The sequence below is a fragment of the Elgaria multicarinata genome, chromosome 6, assembly GCF_023053635.1.
Source record: "Elgaria multicarinata webbii isolate HBS135686 ecotype San Diego chromosome 6, rElgMul1.1.pri, whole genome shotgun sequence".
Classification (NCBI taxonomy): domain Eukaryota; kingdom Metazoa; phylum Chordata; class Lepidosauria; order Squamata; family Anguidae; genus Elgaria; species Elgaria multicarinata.
The window spans coordinates 82,109,311-82,135,504 of record NC_086176.1 but is presented as its reverse complement, the minus strand read 5'-3'; the positions used below and the strand labels follow the sequence as shown (position 1 = coordinate 82,135,504).

Genomic DNA, 26,194 nt, shown 5'->3' with positions numbered 1-26,194 from the left:
TCCTAAAAATATGACTGATTGAAATGCAGAAATAGAGCTCTTCAACTCAAATACAATCTTTCTTTGTGAGCTCCTGCCAAAGGAAGTCCAGCAGGTAGCTACCAGGAGAGCCTTTTCTGCTGTGGCACCCAAGCTGTGGCATGAGTTCTTAGTCTTTTAACTTTGTTATTTTAAATATCTGCACTGCTGCTCAGTTTTAGTCTGGTTGTACTTTTATATTGTGTTTTTTATTATGTTTTAAGTTTAATTGTACTTTAAGTTTTGTGAACCACCCAGAGAACTTTGGCTATTGGGCAATATAGAAATGCAATAAATAAATAAATAAAATGAGCAGAGCATATGCTTTGCTCCATTTCTTGCCTGTTGAATTTCCATCTCTTGCCTAGTGAAGCTGAAAAGCAGTTGATCTTTTCTTAACTTAAAATTTCCATCTTCAACCTGAAAACATTCTTACAGTAAAACCTGCAGCACAGTAAACCTGTCTATTGGAAGTGAGATATTTTTTGCTAGTCGGCATTAATCTTAACCTTTGCCTACATTGAATGGCACTGAGGAGCAGTTCCATCATGAGGGCCAAAGTTCATAGGGAGTATCAAAGAAGAGGCTGCTTCCTGTCTGATGTTAAGTCTCACTGACTTCTATGTAAGTGTGCTTAAGATTGCAGCCTTTACCTTTTTAAGAAGTAATCTTTTTAAAAAATTAGAACAAGACCCATAATTTTAATTTAACACCAGTTTAACACTTTCAGAGATACAAATTGACACATCATTCAGACTAATTCCAAAGCAAATTAAACATTTTCAAAAACAAATTACAAATACAAGGAACCATGTATACACATCTATATTACAGAATAGGTATGAAAATAATATTTACATAAGCATACAGCTAGGTGCCTTCTCTCATCTTTAACCTACTATGCCAAAGACCTTCACTGAACCGTTGACCTGGATTTTCTATCCACAGGAATGTAATAAGAAGTGTTGATCAATGGGTGGCATCACACACAGGGAGGTGCAGGATGCTTGTGAATGCAACCCGGACAGCAGTGTAGAGTATCATGGGCAAAAAGATCACATTCTACACAAAAAACGCTCTGGCAGACTTTGCAAATATAGACCTGGGGAAAAAGATTTGAAATTTAAAAATGGCATCACAGCAGATAATACATTGCATGTGGCAATTAGATTTTAACACACCAGACCCTTTTAGCATGCAAGTTGAGCTGGCCTGTGTATATACCAAATTTCAGCTATTTGTTATGGAAGGAACTCATCAGTCTTGAAACATGCAACTGAGCAAAGACATAGTATCTTTATAATATAAAGTTATATAAAGTATTTATTTTGGTTGATTAATCAATGTATTTTGTCTGATTAAATAGTTTATGTTTTAACCAATGTATCACTTCACATATTAAATTTGAATGTTAATATATTACCCAAACCTCTGATGTATGAACCAGCTCATAGCCACATTTTTATAGTCTTCAAAGAGATATTCCTAAAGATTACTTGCACGAAGAGAAAGCAAACATGGATTAGCTTGAATAATCAAGACTTACATGTTGATCTCTGATTTCTCCTTGGCATCCTTGACAATAGCTATTTAAAGAGAATATTTACAAAGTTATATTAGTGAAACTAGTAAATGTATGACCCATGTAAACCCTCTAGGTCCCATGTCCTACTATAATTAACTCTAACTATGTAACACTAACCATGTCCTACTGTAATTAACTCTTAACTCTACCTATTCCGTTCCTGTTTATGACTGCCTCCCCTTCCTCTGTTGCCTCCCGTTTGTTAAATTATAGATTTCAAGTTCTGTCCTCTTGTAAGTTGTGCTATATACATGAGGTGGTATTATGTAAAAGTAAAAACAACCACTGATACCATCATTTCCATAAAGCACCAATTACTTTAAGCACAGGATATAAGATCATCAGAACCAGTTATTCAGAGGCCAGGCACACGTTTCAACTACGACAATCATCACTTTTAATAAGGATTCATGATGCATAGAGGAATGCTCAATAATCCAATAGTTCAAAAGGTAAGCCATATCTAGCAGAAGGTTCCTTATGGATTCTCATTTGTGTTGATACAAGAAGGTTGCATTTTTAAACGATATTAAATAATGCGACATGATATCTGGGCTCGTAGAAATCATATAATGATGAAGAGAGGTAGGCTTTGATCTGAAAATCTCTTGGATAATTCTGTCCTTCTACTTAGAGTGCCCACTGCATAACAGTCCATGATGATGATAACAATCATTAAAGGTGTTAAAAATCTTCTTTTCAAAAAGTATTAGCTAATGAGTTGACAAAACAAAATTCATAAGCTGGTTGAAAAAAAGTTTTTACTATATCAGGATTTATCTGTCTATATAAAATTATTTATAAGTACCCTTTAAGGGTGGGACCATCTCAAGAAGGCATACAAGATAAAAAAAAACCTAAAGTGGATACATTTTTTTAAAAAAATCTATAAACACATATTTCAAACAAAACAAAAAACCCATGACAAAAAATAAGAATTTGTTTTTGTTCCATGCAAAAAAAAAAGAAATAAATAAAAGTGTGGCATCTTTTCTAGGAACAGTATTAGGATCACCAGAAAGTGGTGGCTTCCTTAAAGGAAAGGGTAGCAACCCTTAAGAGCTAATAGCATTTAGATCAAGCAATTAAGTAGTTACATGCTGGAAACATTAACATACAAACTATTAGACAGAGAAACAACTGCACTGGTACTTAAATTGCTCCAACTAGACATCTTTTTACATACCGCTCTCCTACAAACTGTTCCAGTGGGACTTCCTGAAAGGCATCCAAAGGAAACAGATGATGGTAAGATCGAGCCAGATGAGGTGCAGAAACTAGAGTAAGGCCTAAAATAGTTCAAAGGTTATTAATAAAAAGATTCCTGAAGAACAAATCACAATTACTCTCATTAAAATACTTTCATTTATTATGACAGAAAGGCATTAACATAAAGAGTGTTTATCAGCTACCTAAGATAATTTTGTTTCGATCAGCTGAATCTCGTGCTGCACTATATTTAAGGCACAGGGCTAGAACTCAAATTTTATTTATATCTGTGATACTCATTAAATTTCACGAAGCTTTGAATATAGAAGAAATCTTGCATGCTAACATTTATTAGTATTTTTCTAGATACCGCAGTCCTGAAGCTATTCTGCACTCACCCTGTAAACTAGGGGTGGGCACCTTTTACCCTCCAGATATTTTGGACTACAACTCCCATCAGCCCTAGCCAGCAAAGCCAATCATGGGACTGTAGGCCAAAACATCTAGAAGGCCTCAAGTTGCCCTCTGTTTTACAATGGGCCAGCACCCTAATAATAGTTTAGACTCCAGCACATTAGCTTCACTTGAGTGGGATTTTTTTTAATGATCTGAGGAGGAGTTAGCTGATGAGAAACAGTAGGCTGCCTGAGGAACAGTCAGGTCTATATTCTGGGAACTCTGGAACAACCTGGGACTGGCACGTTTTCTAGTGCACATGGTACAGTCAAAACAATACAATTCTAAATCATTTATGAAGGTTGAAGAAGTCTCATCCAAGTGTAGTACAAATGTTGCAAGAGGGTTCTACATGAGTAGCAGTGCTTCAGCAATAACCATTATGTTGCAACTTGAACTTTTGCAAGAACGAAGGCCTGCGGTGTCCGTTTCTGCTTTTACAGTTAATTGTTGTTTTAAGGACTTTCCTTTATAGTTGACATACATAAACACAGTTACTCACCACAAACTTTGCATTCCACAGGGAGCTCACAGTATTTGGCTCTACACTGGGGGCAGAAATATCCTCCCAGCGTAAGGCCTGGCTCATTGCTGTTTTCCAGATGCCTATAAAGAACCAAATATTTTGTTTTCCTTTATGTGGTTGCACAGAAACATTTTGAATATTTGCATAGGGTTACTTGTAGTGGTGAGATATGGCACAAGCCATACATACGAAACTTTATAGTTAAGTTATTTAAAAAGCTACCACAATTAAGGAAATCATAAGGTTTTCTCAAACACTGAAAAAGAGAATTACATTTTCCGAGCAACATTAGTGCAGTTTTCTGCAGAAATGTGGTTGTCCTGCAATGGAAAGATATCTAGAATAACTTCAATGGCAAAACTAAGATCTATGTATTAATTGTGCAATAAAATCAATCTGCAAAGGCCCTTATAGGCATCGCGACTCAAGAGCATTCGCTCTTAGTAAAATACTTGAACTGGAATTCTAACTTTCATAATTTGTAGTGATCAAAGCCTGGTTTTGGTTAAACAGAATTCAAGACCCAAACTACAAAAACAATGCAGACATATGGGAAAGGACAACAGCACAGCAAAACCTGTCTATGACATTTTTACTGCATTACTTCTGACAGATGAAGAGATAAGCAGCTGCTGTTCATAGGAGTTTGCCGCTCATGTTCTTAGCACTATTGAAAAGATTTCAAAGAAATCACTGTCTATCCAACGCACTAACATAGCTTTTTAGACAGTGCTCCATATAACATAATAGGCCTTTTCAGACAACACTCTAAGCCAGTGGTCTTTAACTTGTGATGTGCAACTCAAAAGTGGGGCATGAGATCAGTCCAGATGGGTTGTGGCAAAGCTGTTGCCACCTTGATGGGCATGGAGAAAATTGTAAAAGTAGGTCCCATGTTGCAGGTTGGGAGTCCAAGGTGGTCTTGGTTCTTGACAGCTGAAGACTACTGCTCTAAGCCATGGTTAGGTCACAACCCTTTTGCAGCAAATGGTTAGTGAGCATGTTTAAACCATGGTTATGTAGCCACCATGGTTAAGAATGGTTCACACAACACACTAATGTATAGCTCAAAATTCTTAACCACTGTGGCTTAGCGTGTCATTTCAACAGGGTCAAAGTCTAACCCAGCCACACCTTACTTACGCCATGCTAAAAGATGGTTTTGCATCCTGATCAGCCAAAGATGCAATTGTGTGCTGAGGAAAGCCTAAGGAAGAGAGAGCAAAACAAAACAAAACACAGTTTTGAATCACTTAGAAAGCTTGATTGCTTAGAAAGTCTGGAGTGTTTGTACTGTGTGTTGGGTACTCGAGACAGATTAGGGATTCTGCTGGTGTACCGTCCACCCCGCTGCCCAACAGTCTCCCTGCCTGAGCTGACGGAGGTTGTCTCGGACCTGGTGTTGAGGACCCCCAGGATGGTGGTTCTGGGGGATCTCAACTTCCATGCCGAGGCTGCTGTATCCGGAGCGGCTCAGGACTTCATGGCTGCCATGACAACCATGGGGCTGTCTCAACATGTCATCGGCCCAACACATGCAAAGGGACACACACTTGATCTGGTTTTCTCGACTGGACAGGAGGATGGTGATCTGGAAGTGGGGGAACTAACATCTACCCCCTTGTCATGGTCGGATCACTTCCTACTGAGGTTTAGACTCTCGGCGGCCTTTCCCCTCTGCAAGGGTGGGGGGCCTATTAAAATGGTCCGCCCCCGGAGGCTAATGGACTCCGATGGATTCCAGAGGGCTCTGGGGGATTTTCCTGCTGATATGGCCGGTGCTCCTGTCGAAGCCCAGGTCGCTCTGTGGAATGCAGAGATGACTCGGGCGGTTGACACGATCGCGCCCAAGCGTCCTCTCCTTCTGAGCAGAGCCCGGTCAGCTCCTTGGTATACATCTGAGCTGAGGGCGATGAAGCAAGAGGGGAGACGGCTAGAACGCAGGTGGAGGAAAACTCGTGCTGGGTCTGATCGAACACGGGCTAGAGCTCACTATCGAGCCTACTCTGTGGCGGTGAGGGTGGCAAAGAGGCAGTTCTTTTCCACCAGCATTGCGTCTTCTCGGTGTCGTCCGGCGGAGCTTTTCCGAGTGGTTCGTGGCCTGTTACACTCTGGGCCAGGGCGTGAGATAGTTGAACCCTCGGTAGCACGCTGTGACGAGTTTGCACGGCACTTTGAAGATAAAGTCGCTCAGATTCGTCATGAATTGGACACCACACTTAATGCAGCACCACTAGTAGAGGCGTTCAGAGCGCCGTCCTGCTCAGTTTTATTGGATGAGTTTCAGTTATTGAGGCCCGAGGATGTGGACAAGGTGCTTGGCCAAGTCCGGTCGACCACCTGTGTGCTTGACCCTTGCCCCTCGTGGCTCATTACATCAAATAAGGAGGGGATCGCCGGCTGGGTCCAGGAGGTTGTAAATGCCTCCTTGAGAGAGGGAGTGGTGCCGGCCTCTTTAAAAGAGGCGGTAATTAGACCACTCCTGAAGAAGCCTAATCTGGACCCGGAAGATGTTAACAACTACAGGCCGGTGGCTAATATCCCTTTCCTGGGCAAGGTGCTTGAGCGGGTGGTTGCAGGACAACTCCAGGCACTCTTGAATGAAACGGATTATCTAGATCCATTTCAATCGGGTTTCAGGCCTGGTTTTGGAACGGAAACTGCCTTGGTCGCCCTGTGGGATGACCTCTGTCGGGAGAGAGACAGGGGGAGTGCGACCCTGTTGGTTCTCCTGGACCTCTCAGCGGCCTTCGATACCATCGACCATGGTATCCTTCTGGATAGGTTGTCTGAACTGGGAGTTGGAGGTACTGCGTTGCAGTGGTTCCGCTCCTACTTGGATGGCCGATTCCAGAAGGTGGTGCTGGGGGATTATTGCTCTGTGCCGTGGCTCCTAAGCCATGGGGTTCCGCAGGGCTCTATTTTATCCCCTATGCTGTTTAACATATACATGAAGCCGCTGGGGGAGGTTATCCGGAGATGTGGACTGAGGTGTCATCAATATGCGGATGACACCCAGCTCTACCTTTCCTTTTCATCAAACCCAGGTGAGGCAGTGACTGTTCTGAACCAGTGCCTGGGCACGGTAATGGACTGGATGAGGGCTAACAAACTGAGACTCAATCCAGACAAGACGGAGGTACTGTTAGCGGGTGGTTCATTTGTCCGGCGAGGTGATGTTTGCCCTGTCCTGGACGGGGTTGCACTCTCCCTAAAGGATCGGGTCCGTAGTTTGGGGGTGCTCTTCGATCCAGAACTGTCACTTGAGGCACAGGTGAACTCAGTGGCAAAGAGCACCTTTTATCAGCTTAGGCTGATATACCAACTGCGCCCTTATCTGGACAGTGATAGCCTAGCTACAGTTATCCATGCTCTGATAACCTCTCGTTTGGATTACTGCAATGCGTTATACGTGGGGCTGCCTTTGAAAACGGTCCGGAAGCTTCAGCTGGTACAAAACAGGGCAGCCCGTTTACTAACAGGGACTGGCTGGCGAGATCACATTACGCCAGTCCTTTTACTTCATTGGCTGCCAGTCCAGGTCCGGGCCCGATTCAAAGTGCTGGTATTGACATTTAAAGCCCTAAACGGTTTGGGGCCAGGTTATTTGAAGGAACGCCTCCTCCCATATGTACCTACCCGGACCTTAAGATCATCTACAGGGGCCCTTCTCCGTGAGCCCCTGCCAAAGGAAGTGAGGCAGGTGGCTACTAGGAGGAGGGCTTTCTCCGCTGTGGCACCCCGGTTGTGGAATGAGCTCCCCAGAGAGGTCCGCCTGGCGCCTACACTGTACTCCTTTCGTCGCCAGCTGAAGACCTTTTTATTCACTCAGTATTTTAACACTTAATTTTAACTTAAATTTAAATTATACTGTTTTAACTCTGTATTTTAACCTTATATCAATTTTGCTGCATGGTTTTATCCTGGTTGTGCTTTTTATATTGTATTTTGTATTTGTATTTTTAACTTGTTGGTTGTTTTATGATGATTTTAATTTTTGTGAACCGCCCAGAGAGCTTCGGCTATTGGGCGGTATAAAAATGTAATAAATAAATAAATAAATAAATAAATTGATTTTAATAGTGCCTCAAGTTTGCCGTCTGATATAATTTGTGATGTTATACCCTGTTGGTTAGGAACCCATATAATTCATAAGCCTTAATGTCAGCAAATGTCTATTTTAATATAGTATTTTCTTTCAGAACAGTGGCTCCTTCTAAGCATATGTACTCAACAATACCTGCAGTACGCTACTCTGTGGCTTATGTAGATATTGCACGCTGAATTCAAAGGTCTAACAAAACCCAGTATTACAAAACTGTACTGATTTGTAGTAAATACATTCTATGGAGAGTTTACATAAGTGTTTATTTAAGTCCAGGGTGTAATGTTACCACCCAAAGAAGACAACAAATTATGCCAATTACTTCCAGCCACATATACTACTAGAATCCACTCAAAAGTCTAACAAAACCCAGTATTACAAAACAGTACTGATTTGTAGTAAATACATTCTATGGAGAGTTTACATAAGTGTTACAAGGGCGAACCTCAGTGAACCCTGGGCTTGTAATCTTTCCCCTCCATTACATCTGAACCAGGCCAGGGAAGGAAGAGCGGTACATGGATCATTAAAGAAAACAGACTTCTTACCCATTCGAATAAGGGAGCTTTCAGAACTTGAACTGGCTGGTGGTGGACTGATATGGTGCATCAAGAGTTCCCTATAATGGCTTTCATCTAAAATGACATGATAGGTTCCTGCCACACATGAAAATAAAAAAGGAAAGTTTAATCAACTGAAGACAGGCTTGTGAATAGTCACTCAACTGGTTGCCTGTGCTAATAACTGTCCACAACCAAACATGCAAGGAAGTTCTATAAAAGTGAAAGGTTTTTTGTTTGTTTGTTCTTACGATTATCACAGGTACTTGTTGGCTTAGTAAGACACATTGTGGCTTAGTAAAACACACTGTTGTTGGCTAGTGCCTTGTGGGCCTACTTGCAAGTCTGGCTGAGAATATGTCTAATGTCTAACAGCTGAAATGTAAAGAGAAAGGTTTACACTAACTCCATCACAAGCCAAAAGGGATGGAGGGAGCAATCCTATGGCCTGTAGACAAAGTGGGGGGAGACATAGGACATTGCAGATTCCTGGATGTGAGGAATCCAAGCTCCCGGCCCCCTCCTTCTCCCAGCTGGCACAGAGAGGACTGTGCCAGCTGCCTCTCTGAGCTTGCAAAAGTGACCTTGGACAGGGGTTAAAGGGGGAATGCCGGTGGGTGGGAACGGGCAAGAGGCCAGCTTATGATGTATCTTCAGAGCGCTCCAGAGAGACGGATAAAAAAGCCCATCTAGGCAAAATTCAGAGTAGAAGGAGTGCAGAGGCGAATATCGCCTCTGCCTCTTCTCCCATTCTGCATTGGATGGCCGTAAACCTCTGAGTTCCCAAAACAACTGTACCCAAAATTGTTTTAAAGTGAAAAGTCATTTGGATAAGGCTGAATAGCATTGACTGTGAGATATGAGACCTATATTTTAAAAAGTGACTACTTATACAATTTCTCTCATCTTTCATTTTATAGATCTGTTACCATCTGTCACCAAATACCATTTTCTGTTATCGCAATACATTAGATACAATTTAAATTTAGCTGTATAGCAACTGTAAACAAAATTAATGTTAAGTTCATGGTTTTCACTTAACTTTCAATCAATTTTATATCTTAAATCTATTATTGCACAGAAGGCACTAAAATAGTAAAGATACATTATCATATGGCTACAAATCAGTTTCTTTTTAAATGACAAGAGAAATATAATAGCGAAAATCATTCCCATACGTGATCATCTCTTGTCTCAAATTTTAAATATGTAAGAATCAGTGTGTGTTTAGATTCATACTATGATTCATACTATATGCCCACACCACACACACACACACATATATATTTATGCACACATACCACCAGTTTCCCGGGCAAGTACAGTGCAAACTCGAACTTCAGCAGAAAGGCCAATAACAGAAACTCTGATCTTAACTGCCTTTAAACTCTTCGCATGAAAATAAAAGAGAAAAACACATCGAATGAGAAGAGAAAACTATAAAAGGCACAAGGCTTTCAGGATTTTTTTGACCAGTATTTATCCCCATGCAGGTCTCCCTTGGTCATTTCAATTGTCTAGCAAATTCAGCATTCATTTAGCATTTTTAAGTAATTAAAATGTCTTTCCATACCTTAATTAGATCATATATATTGGAAGGGTCACATGTTGTCAGGCTACTGAATATTACTAAAACCTCTCGGCTTGTATGTCCTGGCATGTGCCTGTACAGAGTAAAATATTCATTTATACTAATTAGTCAAATTTAAAGCAGAAGGTCACTGATTTTAAATTAATATGTGAGAAGTTTGTTTTACAGTTTAACTGCAATGAGATTAGCTAAGTTCCTTCTTATGTGAAAGAAGCAAACCCAAGCATTGGATGCACAGAGGTGAAGTTGCACAAATATACACATGAAGTGTGTGCGAGTGTGCGCAACCATTTTTGCATTCACAACTTAGTTTGGTGGTTCGGCCGAAGTGTCTAAAAGCAAAAAAAAAAAAAAAAAAATCACATGGACTTTAAATATTTTTCAATGTTACATAGCACATGTTAGCAACCAGAATATTTTTTGCAGTACTTGTAAATTGCAGAATGATCAAGAGGAACAATCCGTCAGGAATACACTTTGTTTTCCATTCTGGTTTGCAAACAAGTCATGGTTTGCCTAGTTTAGATGTAACAGCAAACTATGGTTTGCTGCTAACGTTGGAAGTTAGGGGAGGAACTTGAGTGTATAAGGATGACCGTATGAAATGAAATATTGATGCCTAAAAGTAACACTTCATTATTAAATTACTCCACCATCTTTTTTTTTTGTCTTTCCTAAGGGTGACTGTAATCAGAACAAACTCATATTTCTATCGTTAAAAAATGAAACAAAAGAAATGAAACAAGAAGGCACTTTCAAGTCGCCCCCATCTACTTACTTTAATGTCTGTGTGGCCAAGTTTAAGGCATTATAGAGAGAAGGCTCTCCTAGGCAGGTCATATCTACAGCTTTTTTCAGAGCTGAGGTGTGCTTCCTTGGATTCCCTACGAGTAAAAATTCACCCATTATCTGAAGAACAACAAAGAAAGTCAACTCTTCTGTTTTTACCACACTTCTGAAACTCATTTTTCTATAGACCTAAGATTAAAAAGCTAAAGAAAACACCCCAAAAAAACCACCCATCAGCATTTCCTTGGCAAGGTAAGATTACATGCAGAAGTTGCATAAAAACCAAGAGTTTCTACCACTTTTTCTCCTACGGAATTAGCCTGGCTTTCCCACCACGTTTACAATGCAACCCAGAGATACAATTAGCAGTGAACTAAATGCTGGTTCAGTCATTATTCTTGCCCGTTTCCGTATGTTTCGGGCAGGATGGCAGACTTTATTTCTTAAAAGCACTACTTGTACATTTATATAATTGAAAGTTTATTCACTGCTTTACTTACATAACAGCACAAATGTTTTTTTAAAAGTTGAAAAGCTGCTATGGGGAGCAATGGATTTGTGATGTTACATGTGCCAGCCATGTTACATGTATCTGCTGGAATCTTTACAGTCCTGTTTAGAGTAGACCCATTGAAATAAATGGGACTTTAGTCATGACAAACTACATTTCAATGGGTCTACTCTAAGTAGCACTAACATTGGATAATACTCCATTCCCCCCTCCCCCAGCTCAATTCTGGTCTGGAGCTTGTTTAAACACTCCAGTGAGTAAGTTTCCAGAGGAGATCTCAAGTAATATTTCATTTGTATGCAGTGTAAAGCTACAACCTCTATAACTGCTACTGGCATCCAACAACGATCCATAAAGTGCAAGTATATTTTTAATTAAATTATCACATGCACATTGGGGCAACATCATCTGTCCATTTATATCAGAAAGAATGGGCAGATGAGACAGGAAAATAGAAAAGAAAAGTAATATAGAAAAGAAAAAGAATGAAGAAACGTCATTTTCATACCTGAAAGTTCAGTCAGTTTTTCAGCTCTTTTACCTTTAGTTATAATAATGCCAATCTGCAAGAAAGATGACTGCTATTAAAATGATTTGTAGGACAATAACATCTCATAATATTTGCAGACCAATAGAGAGGCCACTGTTACTTCTTGACCCACAACAGCTACAGCTGGGGACAAGACTGAGCAAAAACTGCATATGAAATGTATAAGAAAACATTTATGAAATTTAATGTAGTTAGATCTCTAAATATAATGGAGTTATCTATCTATTGCATTATCTATTAAATAGTAATGATTCAGAAAGCATGGAGTTTGATATTGCAAATTTCCAAGTTCTGAGAGTCTCTGCTTCCTCATTTTTAAAATAAGAGGTTTCTAGCCTTTATGGCTGCAAAGACAAGCTTGAAGGCAGATAATTCCTGGTGAAGTCAGAAGCCAAGAAGGGATGAGTCAGTCAGTCCATGTTTATTGTTACAGCAAATGTTTATAAGTCACAACAAAAACACAGCATAACAAAATATTCACAACAAAAACAAAAGATCTAATTTCAGGGGAAAAGAGAAGGGATGAAATCAGATTTCCAGTAGTCAGGGGTACAGTGCAGGGTGCAGCTTCCTGCCCTGTCCTGTAGCTAATAAAAGCAAAATAAATTCTGCAAGGTCAGCACATATATGCACACTTACATGAGCTGTAGCACTGGCCCTATTTAGGCGTTTTTTTCTAATCACACAATTACAATCACATGGAACAGAAAATGAGGCCATGTCTACTGGCCCCTGTTCATGCATAGAGGGAAGGACTAAAGAAGCTAGCTGGTTCTACACAGAGGCCACCTTCCCCTTCAGACTTCCCTCTAATGCAGTGGTTCCCAAAGTGGGCAGTACCGCCCCCTTGGGGGCAGTGGGATTGCATAGGGAGGCGTTAAGAGGCAAGGGGGCGGCAGCGGGGCGCTCGAGGTGGTCTTTTCCGAGAAGCGCCTCACCAGAAGGTCTTAAAACCCAGGAACATTTTTACGGGAGAAGCTGGTTTGGTCCCAAGCCGTATAGGGGAAGAATCCACACATGTATTAACACCATTTAAGACGAGTCCTTTTAACGGTGATTTGAAATGTTTCAAAAGCACCAAAACGCTAATGAAGAGACATACCCTGCTTGGTGTACCCTGCCATGCCAGCTGCAAAACAGGCGTTCGCTCTCTTTTCCCTCCCTCCTTTGGCAAGCCTGCGGCAGGTGCTTTGGATTTTGAATAAATATTCAATTAATTGTTACTGTTTTGAATTTTATTGTTATTATCTTCCTTAGTGGGTCGTTGAAAACAGCTATTCTGAATAATGATTTTTATAGTGTAGGGTAGGGGGCACTGGGCAGGAGTTTGTGGAACCAAGGGGGCGGTTACCTGAAAAAGTTTGGGAACCACTGCTCTAATGTATGGACAGTGGGGGCAGGGTGGATCAGGGATGCAATGCTGGGGGAGGGGCCTCCAGGAACTGCCTTCATCTCCTGCTCCATGTGATTGTAACTGCATGGCTGGCAATGCTCAAATAGGGCTTTAGTCTTTTACTGATGCAGAAATGAGATTAACCTGGTCCAATAAATTGATTTGTTAAATATTCTTTTGGCACAAAGTATGCATTGGCTTTGCTTGGATTTTGTCTTTGGAATCTTTTTCAACCCACCAAAATTCATACTTAAGATTGTATTTTTTTTAAAGCTCCCAATCCTTGCCTTCACTATTTCCTAAGAAAACTATCCATTTAAACTGGCAAGAATTCATTATCTTCAGCTGGAACAGTTCCTGGGGCTTTTTTGTTTCCAGCACAGTGCACATACCTGACTAATAGGATTTTGGTCAAAATATTCTTCAACGAAATATTCCAGTAACTACAGAAAGAGAAATTAGTTAGAAAAATCAGTACCAGAGTGATACTTTACATACCACCGTTTTATCAACACACACACATTTAGAAAAAAATATTAAAAGAGATTTTAAAAAGCTTAACCATTCTTGTCTAAGAAGTATTAGCAAAAGCAACAAAGTCATGTTAGCACTGTTATTTCAGGAGCAAAATTAAGGAAGATCTAATTCTCAATATGTTTATGAGAATTAACAATATGCTACAGGAGTCAGGCATTGATTCCTCTCTAGCCTGTGTGATCAACTTGCGTATTTGTAAAAGTCAGTTTCCTAGTTCTGCAGTTCATGTAATTCATTAAAAGCAAATATGGCTCAAATACTATACACACTTAGTAAATATCTGGTTGAGCTTTTATATTGTATTTTATATTATGGTTTTATACTGTTGTTTTATACTTTGAATGGTTTTAATTTTTGTGAACCGCCCAGAGAGCTCCGGCTATTGGGCGGTATAGAAATGTAATAAACAAATAAATAAATAAAAAAAAAAAACTTATTGAATGGACTTACAGAGGCCTTACACTTTTTATTTTCTCAGCTTTTTAACAGTCTAGTAACTTCATTTTAACTTTGCTGTTTTAAACTTGTATTTTAAACCTGTATTAATTTCTGCATTGCTGCTTGATTTTATTCTGGTTGTCTTTTTATATTGTATTTTGTATTATGCTTTTATACTGGTTGTTTTATATTTTGAATTTTTTTTGTGGTTTTAATTTTTATAAACTGCCCAGAAAGCTTCGGCTATTGGGCAGAATAAAAATGCAATAAATAAATAAATAAAATTACACAGCTCAGGACCACAATACATGATGGAGAGCCTCTCTCACTATGAACCTTCCCATACACTATGATCCTCCTCCTCCTCCTCTCCTCTGAGAGAGGCTGGGTGGACCGGGAGAGGGCCTTCAAGGTGGTAGGCTCCCAACTGTGGGATGCTCCAGTGAGGAATTTCCTCTGCTTCCAGGCATTTGAAAACATATGATGGGGCTTTTTATTGTTAATTGTTTTTAACCATTTCAAACAGTTTTAAATATTGTATATTAAAGGTTTTATATTATTTTTATCATACTGTGAACCATAAAACCATTTTTATCATGTTGTGAGCTTTGATTATTGTGTGGTATATAAATGTAATTTTAAAAAATGAACGAACCAACTTTATTTATTATTATTGCACTTCTATCTCACCTTTTTACCTCTTGCAAGGAACCCAAAGTGGCTTACATGCTGCTGCTGCTCCTCCTCCTCTCTATTTAATCCTAACAACCCTATGAAGTAGGTTAGACTGAGAGTCAGTGACTGGCCCAAAGTCACCCAGTTCATGGCCAAGTGGAGACTAGAACCACAACCTCCAGAGTCCCAGTCCAACACTCTAACCACTAGACCACACTGGTTCTCCAGACTAGGACTTGCTTCTGAATACATATGCTTAGGATAGCTCTGTAAAAATGCAAGCATAAGCACAATTCCTGGCAATTATATCCCAATGAACTCAATGGGAACTCTGAGTAAACATGCTTGCAATTAAGCTGCATGTTGGTTCACTAAAGCAAAATAGACAAATACATATTGATGAATCAGATAATAGAAAGTTGCAATAATACAACTGTGTATTTATTTTTATTTATTGAATTTTTAGACCACCCAATAACTGGGCTTCTCTGGGCAGTGCCAAAAGTTCATGTAAAAGCAGTAATTAAGATTATTTCACAGAGGGAGATGATGGTGTGTGTGTGATTTGTATTACTCCTTTCCTCCAAGGTGCTCAACATGATGTACACTGTGTCTGTCCCTACCCATGTTATCCTCAGAACAACTCTGCTAAGAAATGGTGACTGGCCCATGGTCACCAGGTGAGCTTCATGGCTGAGCAAGGATCTGAACCTGTATCTCTCTAGTCCACTTTTGACATTTTATCCACTACTGAAATGTAGAGCTATCTTGGAGAAGCACAAATAAAGTTTCCAAAAATAATTACCTTTAAGGTACAAGTTAGCCTGTTGGGTTTTAAGTCTTGGTCTTCCATTGTTCTTGATCCATCAATCACTACATACAGGTGGCGCATCTATATCAGAATTTTTAAAAGGACAATATTAAAACCAAATTTAATATTTACATTATACCTGTAAAACAGCATTAAATAACAAACTAATGTAAAATATAGACCCTAAAACTTAACCTTAAAAGTCATAAGTTCTTATGTGGATATATACAGGTTTTCAGGAAAAATGAAATGTTATTGGCTTTTTTTTACCCCTCCTTTCACAGTTATAGATATGTATCTGAAACTACAAACTGAAAACCTATACACAGTTGCTCAGAAGTGATCGCAATTGGAATCAATGGAACTTATTTTTAAGCAAACATACAGAAGATCAGTCTGCAGTGTTAAGTATATGAAAAGAAATACTTGCTTAGTCATTAAAATTGTGTGTGTATGGCTATCTCAGGGTTAAATAGAGAAAGTCTATCTGTGGGCAATTACCTTGAGATAGAGGCTGTTCTGGGAACCTTGCCAAGATTCTAAGTTAGCCTCATCACAGCTGTATGTAATGTAGATAAGAATTGTGTAGATCTGTATATAGTTTCTCACTTGTGTAAAATGGAACTGATCACTGCTTACTGATCACTGCTCTCTGATCACTGCTCTATGATCACTGCTCTCTGTGTATGCCTCAGTGTGCTGATCTGAACTGATCTGAATTGAACTGCACAGAAGCCTGAAGGAAATAAACCAGCTCGGCTGTGTAAGACTTGCGTGATGTGTGTTTGTTTCTGAGCACAAACAGAGTTCCAGAGAGAGAAAAGTTCTGGCACAATAACCCAACAAAGGTTATGGGCCCAGTCCAGGCAGCCCAGTCTAGCCTAGACCAGCCTACGCCAGCCTAATCCAGGCAGAAGAACCAGAACTTGATGGGAACGGTGCAGTATCAGAACCAGGAGTCTGCTAAAACAGAAAACTGTTGATGAAGGAAGACGTCAAGCTAAAGCCAGTGCTGCAAAGTGAGGAAAAATCTCAGTCGGCTGACTCTGAGGAGGACTCTGAGCAGGAGGACGGTGAGATACCAATTCCTAAAGCAGAGGAAATGGCAGGAGCTAATATGTCTGGTTTGCATCAATTGTTAGAAAAGCTGAATGACTCTAACTATGCATTATGGTCTTACAAAATGCAAATGTATCTGATTCAGGCTGAACTGTGGTATGTAGTCACAGAGGATCCACCAGATAGAGCAGATCCACAGAATGCTAAATGGTTTAAGGACGATGCAAAAGCAATGGCAGTTATTGCATTAGCTGTGGAAGACTCTCAAATTTCCTTCATTCAGTTTTTGAATACATCAAAAGAGTGCTGGAATGTGCTACAAGCTGTATATCAAAGAGAAACAGCGGGCAGTAAAGTAATTCTAACCCGGAAGCTGTATGGAATGAAGCTGAAACCAGGGGAGTCTATGTCAAACCATTTGAAAAGCATGAGAGAAATCTTCAATCAACTCAGGGCACGAGGGATGGAGTTTACAACTATACACCAAGTCTATGTGATTTTGTCAAGTCTTGATTCATCGTACGACGCGGTTGTCACCATGATGGAAAGTCAAGAGGAGAAAAATTTAACCCTCGAGTATGTAGCTGGAAAACTACTGGAAACCTATGAAAGAAGACAAGCTTCAAAACAACAGAGTTTTAAACATCCTGTGGCTGAATTTCAACAAAGCCATAAATCTTCTGATGTGGTGGCTGCATTAAAGGCAAGGAAATGCTTTAACTGTGGTTCCACAGGACACTTAAGGCGGGATTGCAACAACAAGAAGAAAAAGCTGTTGACAGCAAAGTGGAGAGAAGAAAACAACATGAATGAAGCTGAATCAACAAAGAAGTGTCTTCTAGCAAGAATCAAAGAGACAATGAATCCTTGGTTTTTGGACTCTGGGGCTTCAATAAGTATGGCAAAAGACAAACTTTCATTTGTTACCTTGGAAACTTCTACTTCAGAGCAAAAGTGTGTTACCCTTGCAAATGGAACAAAAATCCAGATTTGTGGTGTGGGTAATGTATATTTTGATTGTCTGGGAGTTGAACTACAAAGTGTTTTATATGTACCAGAATTAGAAACAAACCTTCTAAGTGTGTTTCAGTTAACAGAAATGGGGTATGAGGTTTGTTTTACTGAAGAAAATTGTACTATAAAACAGGGAAACAAGGTGTGTGTGCAGGGAATAATGAAAGAATCTTTGTATGTGATTAATACTTGTACAGAAAATGAAGTTGTAGCCAGCAAAGTCACAACAAAAACAATAGCCAATTGCAAACCACACCAAGAGTGTATCCATTTAACTCATAAAAGGTTTGGTCATGCTAACTATAAAACAATTTCTAAGATTCCAGAATTGTGTGAAGGGGTGAAAATCAAACCATGTTCTAACTATGTAGAATGTAATGTATGCAGTGAAACCAAGTGTCATAAGTCAAACATTCCAAAACATAGTGAGAGAACAACAAAAAGAATTTTTGAATTAATACATGCAGATCTTGCAGGTCCTTTTGAGACAAGTCAAGGAGGAAACAGATTTTTCTTGTCTATTGTTGATGATTACAGTAGATTTGGATTTGTGTATGTGTTAAAACAGAAGAGTGAAACTTTTGGAAAGTTTAAAGCCTTTGTTAAGTGGAGTAAAAATAGATTTAAAGAACCTATAGCTAATCTAAGAACGGACCGGGGAGGTGAATTTCTTAGCAACCAATTTAAAAAATTCCTCAGTGATGAGGGTATACAACATGACCTTACTGCTCCATATTCACCATTTCAAAATGGAGTTGCAGAAAGGAAAAACAGAACCTTGCAGAACATGTTAAGAGCTCTATTGAAAGAGTCAGGATTGTCTAATCTGTTCTGGGCAGAAGCTTTGTCCACCTCAAATTATTTGTTAAACAGGCTTTACCACTCTGTACATGAAAAAACCCCATATGAAATGTTTTACAAAAGAAAACCTAGAGTGTCACATATAAGGGTTTTTGGAAGTAAATGTTTTGCTTATATTCAGAAAGAAAACAGACCAGGAAAACTAGCTCAAAGAGGTTTGGAATGTAAACTGTTGGGATATGATACACAAACAAAAGGCTATCGTTTGTGGTCTCCATATCACAAAAGTGTAATTGTGAGCAGAGATGTAGTTTTTCATGAACAAATGCAGGAAACAAAACAGTATGTAAGTTTGCCTGTAGAACAGAAAGCTGTAGAAACAGAAGAAATTCCTGAACAATCTCAGCAAGAGAGGGAGGGGGAAGAAACTGTAAAGGAGGAAACTATGCCTGTAACTATGCCAAGACGATCAGAAAGGGAACGCAAAGCTCCAATTCGTTACTCAGATGAATACCAAAGCAAACAGGTTTCTCATAGAGCTTTACTAATAGCCTATGAACCTACTTCATTTGAGGAAATTCAGGAAATGGAACCTACAGAAGCTCAGGGCTGGCATGAAGCAATGTCAGAGGAAATCAGAGCAATGGAAAAAAATGAAACGTGGGAGCTAGTACCTTTACCTGAAGGTCGTAAAGCCATTACTTGTAAATGGGTATTCAAAGTAAAACAAAATGAGAAAGGACAGGTGGAACGTTACAAGAAAACAAAATTGTGTAGCAACCTCTAGTGCAGAAGCAGAATATATCAGCTTATCTCTGGCTTGTAATGAGATTGAGTGGTATAAACAATTATTTGCTGATCTAAGGTTGGAAATTGAGACACCAGTAACCATATTTGAGGATAATCAGGCATGTATTAGTATGGCTACATCTGAAAAGTGTAAACCAAGAACTAAACATGTGGATGTTCGTTATTCTCATGTGAAAGATATAATTCAGAAGGGCTGGATTAAGCTTGAATATTGTCCATCTGAAATGATGTTGGCTGATTTATTCACAAAACCAGTATCAATGGTAAAACACAAAGAGATGCTTTTAAAGCTGGGTCTCAGATTGTAACACAATTTAAACAACATGCGCAAGAGGAGGACTGTTAAGTATATGAAAAGAAATACTTGCTTAGTCATTAAAATTGTGTGTGTATGGCTATCTCAGGGTTAAATAGAGAAAGTCTATCTGTGGGCAATTACCTTGAGATAGAGGCTGTTCTGGGAACCTTGCCAAGATTCTAAGTTAGCCTCATCACAGCTGTATGTAATGTAGATAAGAATTGTGTAGATCTGTATATAGTTTCTCACTTGTGTAAAATGGAACTGATCACTGCTTACTGATCACTGCTCTCTGATCACTGCTCTATGATCACTGCTCTCTGTGTATGCCTCAGTGTGCTGATCTGAACTGATCTGAATTGAACTGCACAGAAGCCTGAAGGAAATAAACCAGCTCGGCTGTGTAAGACTTGCGTGATGTGTGTTTGTTTCTGAGCACAAACAGAGTTCCAGAGAGAGAAAAGTTCTGGCACAATAACCCAACATGCAGGTCTCAAATATAAATCCGCACACAGCATAAAATTATATCCAAGGAGAATTGCCCCTTTCATCTTGTTCCTTGACTGGGGCATCCAGCATTTTATGACACTATCCCAAAATGAATATTGATTCATCAACTCTGAAAGGTTGTAACTCCATTCCATTTACCAAAAGCAGGGATTTTTCCATTTTCAAAACTTCGGGTCGTATACAAGCCTGCTTACATGTCAGCAGGATCCACCACTAGTGTAACGGTTCTCAAATACGAAATGAGGAAAGCCACTCATTTTCAGAATGGGGCAGGTCAACAGAACTTACAGAAGTATCCACTGGTGATTTGTCCCGATCCGGAAACAAGCATTTCCGCTTGTTTCTGGGGTTGTTTTTAGAACCACTAGCTCTCTGTTGCACAAGCAGTGGATCCCACTTGTGCAACAAATCTAGCAGGAACTCAGAGACAGTATTCAATAATCCCCTAATGCTTTCCATCCACTATTAAAAGACAATAACCATCTTCCGTTTTAGGGTAAATTCAGATGACCTCCGTGAACTTAACTGGCTGAATTTTTTGTCATGTAATTTGTACTTTGCTTAGGACAAAAATAGTTTCTGAGGGCTCCTGCCTGACATGTTTGTCAGAAGCTTACAAAAAAACATTTCAACTGGCCTAAATAGATATGGTTGGATGTCACCACAATCCAAGTGTTTTAGATGACCCACCCACATAGTCAAATTGCCAAGAGCAAACTGAAACCCAGGTAAGAAGTAGCTGACCATGGCCCCATTCAGACAACACGCTAATTATGCTGCTTAACCACAAAATGGTTAACGGAACGCATAATGCATTCCATTAACCATTTTGTGGTTAAGCAATATGGTTTAGCGTGTAGTCTGAGCAGGGCTCATGCCCTTAATGAACTAGCCCCATTTAATTTCAAGGTGCATGTTTAGACAGAAAAAAGTCAATGTCTGGCTGGGGAATGCTGGGAGTTGTAGGACTTTTTTCTGTCTAAACATGCATAGGATTGCACCCTAATACACCTCTTCAATTAAAGTACTTTCGGCCACAGCAAAATATGCTGTAGAGCCAACTAGAAAAAGAAAACCTACCATTCCAAGTCGAACTTGTCCATGATGTTCAAAGTTCCTGTAAAATAATATACACATTAGTCATTACCCTATCGGCAGTATTTAATTCAACACTATCACTAACATCAATTACGTTGTGCTAGAGTAAACAACCTCTAATGCAATGACAATTGCAGTAACCAGTGCAATGTGTTTCCCAGAAAACCCAGGGCAACAGCAAGTGCTACTGGCATTACACTAGAGTTTCTTACTTGAGTACAACATAATTTACATTACCAGTAGTGTCACATTCCTATAACATTTCTTCCTATACCGTCAGTATAGAATTATTTGCACATATTTTAACTTGTGCATGCTTTTGAGAATTAAGTGTTTTATCTGCCACTTTGATGTTGTATTTTATGTTGTGATTTGAAGAACTGTATAACACCCTGGAATTTTAAACAACATGAAAAGCAGAATAATTTTTTAAACAAAAAACAACATAAATATTCAAAGAATGGATAATTTACACTGGTTATTTACTTTTTTTAATCAATAGAAGTAATTTACAATAAAGATTCATTAGAAATGTTTAAATTAAAATTTGATTTCAGATAAAAATCAAGTGGTCTGATCTATAGAAAAGAAAACTTTAAATAGTTTGTGTTCCTAAACCATTTTAGCTTAAAGGTTAAAGTGTTAAAATACATTGCATTTTTGTGGTAGAAATACAAATACAAATTGCACCTCAACACTTTTCCAAGGTAACAAAATACGTAAGATTGCACTGTTAGGTACATATTTATGTATATTTACTTAGAAGCAAATCCCAAGTTTTTTTGTAAACCACCCAGAGAGCTTCAGGTATGGGGCGGTATATAAATGTAATAAATAAAAAATAAATAAAGAAGTTCAATAGGAAGCAAGCCCAATAGGAATTACTCCCAAGAAAGCATGTATAGGATTGCCACCTAAGACACATACATTTTGGAGAATATCCATAACCTATATGTTGCTGACATTATTTTTCCATTCCACCTGGTTGTTATAAGAACTTTGTAACTAAGAAATAAGACTTAAGTTTACTTTTTTCCTTCTTCCTCCAAAACTCTTTACCTATTTGTTTGTTTGTAACCTTTTGGCCCAAATAGGGTCCTTAAGGAAATTTACCATTAAGAGAGCAATCCTGTAGACCTGGAACTGCACCAACTGCTTTCTAGGGTTGCAAAAGCAGACTTGGAGAGGCCAGAATGGAGCATGCCAGTGGGCACAGAGGAGAGGGAAGAGGCCAGAATACAAAGAATCCTATGGCCTCTCCACCCCCTGCCAGCGTGGCCTCTCTAAATGGGCTCAAAGGCCCATCTAGAAAAAAAGCAAAACAAGAAACACAGAGGTAAAAATCACCTACGTCACTCTTCTCACCTTTCTGGCAGCAGCTCGGAAGGGCACTGAATACCCAGAAGCCTCAGAGTTTGAAGGCTGCTGCCTCACATGGGCACAATCCATAGAATTGCGCCCTAAGGCCTAAAATCATTTTAAAATGATAAAACAATTTAAGAACAGCGTTCAACAACAGGAGAATATGAGTATACGTGTCATGTTTTTACATTGTAAGCCTGAGAGTACTGTTGAACTTTATAAGCCACTCTGGAAACGTTTTTCAGCTGAGAGCATATTTTATTCAGAGTTTTAAAAAGATGTGATAAAGATGGACGTCTGTGCCATATTGTATTCATCTAATTGGCTATAACTTCATAGAAAGGATGCATTTGAAAACCTTTCAACCATTTCTTGTAACATTATACCAAAACGTAGTTTATTCTGAAGTGCCTTTTGTATTGAATTCAATTGTTCAGTGGACTACTCAGTCTACATTGCACATCTTAGAGCTTACCGTTTTCTCTTGGCTTTATAGAGAATATTCTCTATAGTGGCTTTCAATGATCCAGACTCATCTTCCTTAAGAACTTCCCTAGAATCAAAAAAATAATAGGAGGAGATATTATAATATACATACAACAAAAGGCTGCAATTCTTAAAGAATGAAAAAAGAAGATTTGTAAAAAGAAACTTACCATGTTCTTTCATAACCCCCTTCCCACCGTTTGGTTCTTTCAGGTTCATCATCCATTTCTCTGTGCTCAAGTCGTCCTAGTTAAGATACTGATAAACTCAATTATTACATTCTAATTAAGCAAAACATTTCAAGACATTACAGTCTTGGCACAATAGATAACTAACCAAAACACACACTGTATTATGATGCATGGATTGAATCTATGAAAGATTGCATCCCACTAGATGCAAAAAGGCAGTTATTTTCTCTGTGGTATATATGTGCTATACAAGCAGGAGTATAACACCTAGTTTGTTTTTTTGTTTTTACTAGAGATCCACCAACTGCAGCCTTCTGGAAAGGACATTAGAAGTATAGAATTATGAGCCAAAGAATGTTTTTGAGACCAGAACTGAATAGATCTCACAGCTCTTCCACACAAAAATCCACTTCTGATTACCCCAAAATTTCTTCATTTCAGGAGTGTAATTTAGGGAAGGGAAGTCATTTTGATGTTGCGAGTCAGAAATCCTTGCCTATCTAACTGCCCACCCCTGCCATACAAACCAACTGAGTGCAGCTGCCACAGACAGCCCTTATGAAATCCCTTGAGCCTTTAAGACCCTCAGAAACAACAAAGCCCCATCTGAAATAATAAAATTAGGAAAAAGAGAAAGATGTGATTTGAAGTGGGTTATAACATCTCAATTCAGCTGAATCAGCACACTTCACTAAATCTGTGCCTCAGTTTGAATAGATCTACAGGTTGCTGTATTGACTTACGAAGAGTAATAAAACATTTACAATCACAACGTGAAAATAAACGCATAACGGGGTTCTTCGTAGTGTGGCTTTCTGATTACAAGTGACAAGAAAATACAATTGTGCTGTGTGTGTGTATGGCGGGGGGAATACAAAGACCTTTAAAAAAAAGACCCAACAACAAAAACTGAGATCACGATCAGATTATCACAACTTTGGGACCTCTAAAACCGAGAGAGCCAAAGAAAGTCAAGTATAATTACCACGTCAGGCGTTGGAAGGTTCCCTTTCTTGATGCCCACAGCGCTTATTTGCCACGGAATAGCCTAGTAGTATCCCCCCAGTCGCCTCCCTTCCCTTCTCTTTTTGAGGAGAAAGGAGTCTGGCGCCCGTCTCCGCAAGACCGAGATCTGCACAAGCTTCAGAACCTCGCTAGGAAAACCGCCTCTCTGATTCAGTACCACACTTTAAACATTCCGGTCGCAGCGCAAATATTAAGAAGAAGAGTTCCGCTCTGAAAGTGGTCCACGATAGAGAAAGGTCACATAGTGGGAAAGTAGAGCGGGTCCATAGTCGTTTTGTTGTTGTTTGTTTTTTAAAAAAAGGATTTGTCTTCTGTGTACGGGTGATACCTAACCTAAACTTCTGACAGGAATTGTATGCATTGGGTCAGATAGTTTATGAGGGCAGAGCGGCAGCGGCGCTCTGTTCTTTGGAATCTATGCGGTGAAACTCCTATATCCTTTACATTAAGGACAGATGGTGCGTTATGCTACTTTTCTTTTTCTGTCTCTGTTCTATTTGCTGCTTCCTCAGATGGGAAGTTGTAGATAGGGAAATTTGCACGGTAGACTAATACACGGGGCGTGTTTACAATTTCAAAATGACTCTTTTTCTTCTTCTCTTGGGGTCAGAGTAAGAGCTTCCCATAGAAATGAAGGTCTGGGGTGGACACGGATTACAGTATAACTAATACTTGTCCACTCCCCACTTTGATTTCTATTGGCATCATCGTACCCCTCCACCAAACAAAAGGTAGCAGCATGTATTGGAATGCCTGAACCTTTTTTTTTTTAAAGAGATGTACAGCACAATCCTATACATGTCTATTCAAAAGTACTCCCGAGTAAAATGTATATACCATTGCAGCCTTTAAAAGGTGTGATGCAGCTATACTGCAAGTCAACCCCTACACATTAAATGAGCTGAGAGAAGGCTGGAGGAGCTGAAAGAGGTTATGTGTGTGGGGGGGGGGGATTTTTGGGTGGAAATCCAAGGGACGGTGTAAAAGCCGGAACGGAACGGAACAGGCCGGAACAGCCCCATTATATTAAAAAACCATACCAAAAACAGTGGCATGTGTTAGCAACACTTGAGAACAATATTTTAGGACTAAAACCATACCAATATTATATCACTATTAACCCCAAAACTCCCAAAACGACGTCCGGAACAGAATGGGATGGCCGGAACGGCCACTACTGAACAAGCGATATCAACCAAACTCACCAGTCATGCATACCTCCATGGCAGGGACGCAATAAGACACAAAAGTTGCCCCGAAACCACGTTCAGATACCCGTTCCGGGCAAAAACGCATATTGCGCAAAACGGGCCGTAACGGCAGCTTCCCAATGAGGAAAGTCAACCAAACTCACCAGATGCACATAACTAGGTGGGCCAAATATAGAAAGCTCCAAAAGTTGCCCCCAAACCACGTTCAGATACCCGTTCCGGGCAAAAAAGTGTATTGCGCAAAATGGGCCGTAACGGCAGCTTCCCACTGAAGTAAGTGAACCAAACTCACCAGATGCACTTGACAAGGTGGGGCAAATATAGAAAGCTCCAAAAGTTGCCCCGAAACCACGTTCAGATACCCGTTCCGGGCAAAAACGCGTATTGCGCAAAATGGGCCGTAACGGCAGCTTCCCAATGAGGAAAGTCAACCAAACTCACCAGATGCACATGACAAGGTGGGACAAATATAGAAAGCTCCAAAAGTTGCCCCAAAACCACATTCAGATACCCGTTCCGGGCAAAAACGCGTATTGCGCAAAAACGGCCGTAACGGCAGCTTCCCAATGAGGTA

The 26,194-nt window shown here is 39.6% G+C and overlaps 1 protein-coding gene across 3 annotated transcripts; it reads right to left on the bottom strand.

Annotated features, from left to right (window-relative positions):
- Window positions 1-718: 718 nt before the first annotated feature.
- On the bottom strand, window positions 719-24,499 carry GTF2H2 (general transcription factor IIH subunit 2). Of its 3 annotated transcripts, none has more exons than XM_063129683.1 (16): window positions 24,369-24,499; window positions 23,363-23,450; window positions 23,182-23,259; window positions 21,327-21,363; window positions 15,749-15,835; window positions 13,686-13,736; window positions 11,859-11,913; window positions 10,829-10,934; window positions 10,033-10,123; window positions 9,761-9,848; window positions 8,448-8,555; window positions 4,938-5,001; window positions 3,771-3,874; window positions 2,790-2,892; window positions 1,565-1,604; window positions 719-1,120 (listed from the first exon to the last, which is right to left on the bottom strand). In XM_063129683.1, the coding sequence occupies exons 2-16, from the start codon at window positions 23,416-23,418 to the stop codon at window positions 1,001-1,003; spliced, it is 1,188 nt and encodes a 395-aa protein (XP_062985753.1). In that variant the 5' UTR covers window positions 23,419-23,450; window positions 24,369-24,499; the 3' UTR covers window positions 719-1,000. The 3 variants fall into 3 exon arrangements, with proteins under 3 accessions (XP_062985753.1, XP_062985754.1, XP_062985751.1); XM_063129684.1 differs by having other exon boundaries at window positions 23,363-23,438; XM_063129681.1 differs by lacking the exon at window positions 24,369-24,499 and having other exon boundaries at window positions 23,363-23,602.
- Between the last annotated feature and the right edge of the window lie 1,695 nt (window positions 24,500-26,194).

Bases quoted from the DNA above. Each gene is read 5' to 3' on its own strand.
- GTF2H2 (XM_063129683.1), bottom strand. From the start codon at position 23,418: ATGGATGATGAACCTGAAAGAACCAAACGGTGGGAAGGGGGTTATGAA. The intron at 11,914-13,685 runs GTATGTGCACTG...TCTTTCTTGCAG, and splicing joins ACCAAAATCCTATTAGTCAG to ATTGGCATTATTATAACTAA. The intron at 5,002-8,447 runs GTAAGAAGTCTG...TCTCTTCCTTAG, and splicing joins AAGCTCCCTTATTCGAATGG to GCTTTCCTCAGCACACAATT.